The sequence below is a fragment of the Lissotriton helveticus genome, chromosome 1_1 (assembly GCF_964261635.1).
Source record: "Lissotriton helveticus chromosome 1_1, aLisHel1.1, whole genome shotgun sequence".
Lineage (NCBI taxonomy): Eukaryota > Metazoa > Chordata > Amphibia > Caudata > Salamandridae > Lissotriton > Lissotriton helveticus.
Window position 1 is genome coordinate 1865598294 of NC_136057.1, and position 6000 is coordinate 1865604293.

At 47.1% G+C, this 6000-nt stretch overlaps 1 protein-coding gene across 1 annotated transcript in view; it reads right to left on the minus strand.

Annotated features, from left to right (window-relative positions):
• LOC144754202 (heme-binding protein 2-like) overlaps window positions 1-5639 on the minus strand; it is a 28600-nt gene extending 22961 nt beyond the window's left edge. The window contains exons 1-3 of the mRNA XM_078641792.1: window positions 5541-5639; window positions 3916-4031; window positions 1819-1951 (exon numbers count right to left, since the gene is read on the minus strand). Of these exons, the coding sequence (XP_078497918.1) occupies window positions 1819-1951; window positions 3916-3990 (208 nt within the window). The 5' untranslated portion in view covers window positions 3991-4031; window positions 5541-5639. The remainder of the gene's footprint in view (window positions 1-1818; window positions 1952-3915; window positions 4032-5540) is intronic.
• Window positions 5640-6000: the final 361 nt, after the last annotated feature.

Below are 6000 nucleotides of genomic sequence, written 5' to 3' on the forward strand. Positions count from 1 at the left end.
GAAAGTAGAAAATGTAAGAGAAGTGAAAAGGAAGATACCAAACACTATTCCACGGTGACGTGTGATATATCCATTATAGGTTGTAGGGAGATGGCGGCACTCAAGGTAGAAAACCGACCCCCGGCAGCCTCACATGTCGTGCGCCGCTACACTTGATATCTGATCTCTCGCTATCCCCTGACGAAGGGCTCTGCCCGAAATGCATAGGGATGATGTACCGATCAATGGATGTCATTAAAAAGTTAAATTGATATATTCATTTCGCATTTCAGTCACTATGGTGTAATATGTGACTTACCGATTAAGCAAACCTCCAAAAAGGATGACTATTGACTACGTTTGTTGAACACTGTTTACCTCGCTATAAAAATCTAACACAGGAGTTCATTCTCCCATCGGAGTGCCTTCGGAAACAGTGCAGGTGGACCCTGCACTCCCCCTTTGTTCATATATCCATTATAAACATGAATTGAACATCTTTCAGATATGCACCTTTATTTGCAGTTTCCTCAGAAAAGCTCAAATAATTGTTAACTGTCACAACCTCGCTCTCAATTCTTACAGACAGACTAAATCTAAATAGGTTGCTGTAGCCACACATGGGCAGAGCTAAACGGCATTCAGGGCTGAATGCGAGTAAACCTGTGACTTTTGATAATGATGGCGATTGTACAAAATGCAGCAAATGTATAGAATTTGGGTATTCGGAATATTAACAGATCATTTCATCTTTTGTGTATCTTTGGGCTGGCTATAAATTGCAATAACAACATTTAAAAAAGAATACAAAATTACATTCAGAAGATAAGATTATTGGATAAAATACCTGGTGATATCTTATGTTAATATTTGAATAATTGGACAAATGCAGTTATACAAGGAGATTAATTCATAGAATTATGATGAAAACCAAATACTTTTGATTTTTCTTGAGAGGGCGCATCAAATATGCCAGAAAGTGACAGCATGGCAGAGATGTGTGAGACTGCCAGCACCTAGAAGGTGTGTCAGAGCAGCAGCACTCTGCAGGTGTAAGAGGGTGACACTGCCCTGCAGGTGTGTGGGGGCGGCACTGCCCTGGAGGTGTGTTCCCTAGGGTACTGCTGGGGGTGGCACCCTGAAGGGGTGTGCTGTAACAGCGCTGTAGGTGTTTGAGGGTGACAGCTCTATGTAGATGTATGAGGGTGAAAGTTCTCTTCAGATGTGTGAGGTGGTCAGTGCTGGGCAAGCGTGCGTGTGGATGGCAGTACTCTGCAGGTGTGTGGGTGTCGCAATGCTCTACTGATGTGGAAGGGTGAAAGTTCTCTTCAGATGTGTGAGGGGGTTATTGCTGTGCAGGCGTGTGTGTGGGTGGCAGTACTCTGCAGGTGTGTGGGTGTGGCAATGCTCTGCTGATGTGGGAGGGTGAAAGCTCTCTTCAGATGTGTGAGGGGGTCAGTGCTGTGCAGGCGTGTGTGTGTGTGGCAGTACTCTGCAGGTGTGTGGGTGTGCTGATGTGGGAGGGTGAAAGCTCTCTTCAGATGTGTGAGGGGGTCACTGCTGTGCAGTCGTGTGGGTGGCAGTACTCTGCAGGTGTGTGGGTGTGGCAATGCTCTGCTGATGTGGGAGGGTCGAAGCTCTCTTCAGATGTTAAAGGGTGGTCAGTGCTGTGCAGGTGTGTGAGCGGCTGGCAGTACTCTGCAGGTGTGTGGGTGTCGCAATGCTCTGCTGATGTGGGAGGGTGAAAGCTCTCTTCAGATGTGTGAGGGGGTCAGTGCTGTGCAGGTGTGTGTAGGTGACAATGCTCTGTGAGGGGAGCAGTGCTGAGCAGGGTCTCACCTTTCTCGTTCTTGCCCTGGATGTAGTCGAAGAGCCGGAAGAAGGCCGTCCTCTGGGCCTGCTTTTGGGGCTGCCCTTGCACGACTGTGCTCACCCACGTCGCACCTTCGTACTGCCGCAACTCATAGTCTGCCTGCTCGACAGTAATGGGGTGAAGGGGAAAACAAAAGTATGAATAACCACTCAGGTGTGTTAAAATAACATCAGGCTTTACTATTGCCTCGTGTTTTCGCTTCCTCATCATTCATTTTTGTACTGGGGGTCACTGGATTTCAAGTCCACTTGGCATGGCGCAGTCACACAGGTGCTTCTTTTAGTCACCCAGTCACATAGGGGGGTTGTTTTAGTCACCAGCCTGGTCATACTAGTTATAACCATTTGGTAGTACCTTCATGATATATGAATTGCAAATGAGTGTAACAGCTGTGGTGCGAACAAGCATTGGCGTGTTCCACATCCCACTGTGTCCTGTGCCACCTGCCCGAATCATGTCGTGGGTATGCCCAGATACGGGTCCGTGCTCTCTGTGCCAACGGACTGACGCTGCGCCTCGCTGACGAGGTCGAAAACGGTCTCGACTCGAGCTGCTTCTGTTCCCACCTAGAGGGGGTCCGCCCTGGCCATTCGGGATGAAAAGTGTCACACAGCTGCGGAAAAACAGCGATGCGACACCATGGATGTATCGTATTTACACTATAGTGCTCCATGTCGCAAGGATTGCACAGGCACATCAGGAATCCAGATGTATCCGGTGGCGCAGTAATTACGCATTGCTGGAGTGTGTCGGTGAACGAACGCAACTCCAGCAATGTGTCATTACACATGGGGCGAGTCCAATAGAAGAGGCCCTGTGTCACTCCTTACGCCTGTTTGTGACAGTCAAGTCATAGGATTATCGCAGTGACATCTCATAGATTTCACTGCGCCACTTCTACAAGACTTTCTTTACGGGGGAACGCCCACGCTTTCATACATTATACCTGACGCAGGTATAATGTAGCACAGGGCTTTACAATGTAAGGCATCTGCCTAGATGCGTCACTTTGTAAATAGGGTGCAGTGTGGCACATTGTTTACCCCAACGCAGCGCCACAAGAAGTGACGCAGCAACAGTTCAAGCCCTCATAAATAAAACCCTCAGGGCCTCACTTATGAGCACTTTTTACGATCCGGTAGTGCAATATGCCCCGGCATATCTACAAGGCCATGTAAAGCCACTTTACGTGGCTTTTCATGGCCTTGTAAATATGTGCCCCTTTCACTCAGTACACTGCGTGAAAGCGGCATTCCATGGGTGTTGCTGTGGGTGTTCCCACGCAACACCCATGGAATCGGAGGCATTCCCAGATTTAGGAGAAAATCATAAACCTGGGAATGCGTCAGAATCAAACCCCACCCCAGGGGTGGCGCTAGGGAGGCATAACAAGGAGAAATGTTTTCATTTCGCCTCGTTTTTTCCTTTTTCTATGTGTGCTGCATTCTGCAGCACACATAGAAAGAGGAAATCGCCTTGATTGATTTTGTGCTGTAAGGTGTCCCTTTCTGCACAAAATCAATTAGCCCTGCAACGCAGGCACCCTTGCACCATGGTTCAAGGATGCCTGCGTTGGTGCATGGCAGCCCATTGTGCGCCAGCGCTGAGGAAAAGCAGAGGAATGGACCGTATCTCATAGATACAAAGCTTTCCTGCCCATTTGTTTTAATGTATAGCAGTGCCGGAAGATTTCTTGCGGCGCTGCCCTACGTCATAACTTCATAAATGAGGCCCTCAATGATCAACCATGAAATGAGCAATCTTAAAAATTCCATCGCCGGTAGTCACCATGCAAGAGGGGTCAAGAAAACACCAGCCCGGTCAAATTACCTTTTTGGAAGTGGTTAGAAGCAAATGAGTTATACTGTGTGCGCTACATAAACCAATAAAATCAACAACACTGGGAGACGTGTGGTACAGCTCAGTATCATGTGACTCTGGGCAATAGCTCACTTAATCTCCCGACTGCCCCCAGGGCCTTGAGACCCTTAGGGGTGATTAATTTGCGCTTTACAAATACCGGATTTATTGTAATGCTCAGCTTCATTAATCCATCACCTCACCTTGTTCTCCAGTGAGGTCCACTTGGGCGCTTGCAGGTCCAGAGATAAAAAGGTCTGCTTCAACGACTTGATCATGTCGGCGGTTCTGGCTACTGGACAAGAGTCACAACTCGGGGCTGTGGAAGGAAGACGCAGTGCTTAGAAAACCGTGACTTTATGGCTCGAAATAAATATATTTTTCTGAAAATCTTCATTTTCACAAGGGATAGCTCGCTGAGTCTCCTTATATCCCTTCCTTGCACACTGCCCAGTGGTCATGAAGATGTCTGGAAACCTATGAAACACCAGGCCTACTGGGTCCTCCTACTCCCTACACAGCTCCTGCCATGCTGCCAGTGATATTAACAACACAACTACTAACCATCACAATCCACAAGTCTGATAATTCGGACTATTTCAGGCCCAAAAGCTTTAAGAATGGCTTGGTCGGCAGGTAACTAATTTTTTAATGTATATTGAATTAATATTTAACTGCTGTTGGGGTCACCTCTAAATTGGCCAGACATCGCCACCTTGTGGCAGACTGTCACAAGCGCCAATGTTGAGAATTTAGTGCTGGTGCCGAGCACCGAAAAAGACCAGCTCAAATTAAGCACTGGATCTTCCTCACTCCTAACTTTCATAGGCAGGGACAGCCTACTTTGCTAGGTATGGATAAGAAAGGAGAGCAGATTGATATGAATATGCCAAGCCCTGCCCATACTCAATAGACAATACCTATCAAGCCTTTTGGGTGGTACTCCAGTGCTGATGCACCAACACTAATTGTTAGCACTGGGGTTTATTTTTCATCACAAGACTTTGACCCAGAGCAAGAGAGAAAAAAACCAGCACCATACCGGTTAATTAACTTGATTACTTATAACAGCTTCTAATTATCCCTGCTTTAAAACACACACCTAAAAAAAGCTCCTCTCACTGCTTTCAGTCGACCGTCTCTAAACAACGGGAAATTTGTTGAAACACCAGGACTGTTCTGGGAAATCTGATACGCCAGGTCACCGTAGGTATAACATGATGGATAGGACTACAAGTCCCACAATGCAAAGTTAAATCCAGAACTGAAAGTGCTACTCTCTCATGAACCTAGGGAACATGAAAACTCTGGTGACATAAACTAATTACACTCTTAAAGCATAACCGTTTCTGTCCCAGAAGTACAACAATCTGGTTTTGTGCAGTGCCACTACAAACGTCTGTGCTATAATGCCCTCATGGAAGTACCCCAAACCCCATCCCTGGACTGTCACTATGTTCCATGGCAATAAAATCATATGTGATATCTCTTCTAGCCAGTCATGGGTTGCAGCTACCAGCATGTTGCATTCTGGTACTTGTAGTTCCCCCTTTACGCCTGTAAGTACGGATGAAAAAAAATTCCAGTATTTAAGAGATTGGGGCTAAAAAGTCATGCTGAAGATGCACGAGAATTAGGCAACTTGGCTGCTCTGACCCTTACTCTGTATGAAGTGTCACAGTTCCCTAGTTCCCGGGAGAACTATAATAGCACCCCCCCCCCTGTAGTTTTTTCCTCTCTGCAATGTTAAATCTCCCTCCACGCCACGCCACGCCACAATCTTCTTTATTAAAACCTCGTCTATGACTGACTAGCAGTGAACACTTACCTCTCCCTTCCACCTGCAGAAACGAGTCTTTGAAGCAGTGCACGAACCTCTCTTACGTCCACTAATTGTGGCAACTTTGCCCCGTCCCTTCTTCTCATTGGCCAGCAAGTACGTTATGAAACGGCAATATTTAGCTCCGCCCACCTTTGGTTGCTATTGGGTGGCTCGTCCATGCTTCGAATAACACTCCTCTGTGCACTTGTTGCATAAACGAAGGTCTTTTGTTTGCTGGTGAGGGCTGGGGAGGACTGGAGGGCTGCGAATGCTGAGGAGGGGGAGGAGGAGTGGTGTTGTGGTGCCTGTTTCTCCGAAGCCCTGCAGAAGACACAGCCCCATTGTGTAAGGAAGCGATATGAACACTTTACATAAACAAGCATTGGCAAAGCCAATAGGTCTTGCCTTTAAAAAGGACACGCTATGGATTTACCCCTGCTTGTTTTCATTCGCCTGATCAAAATCC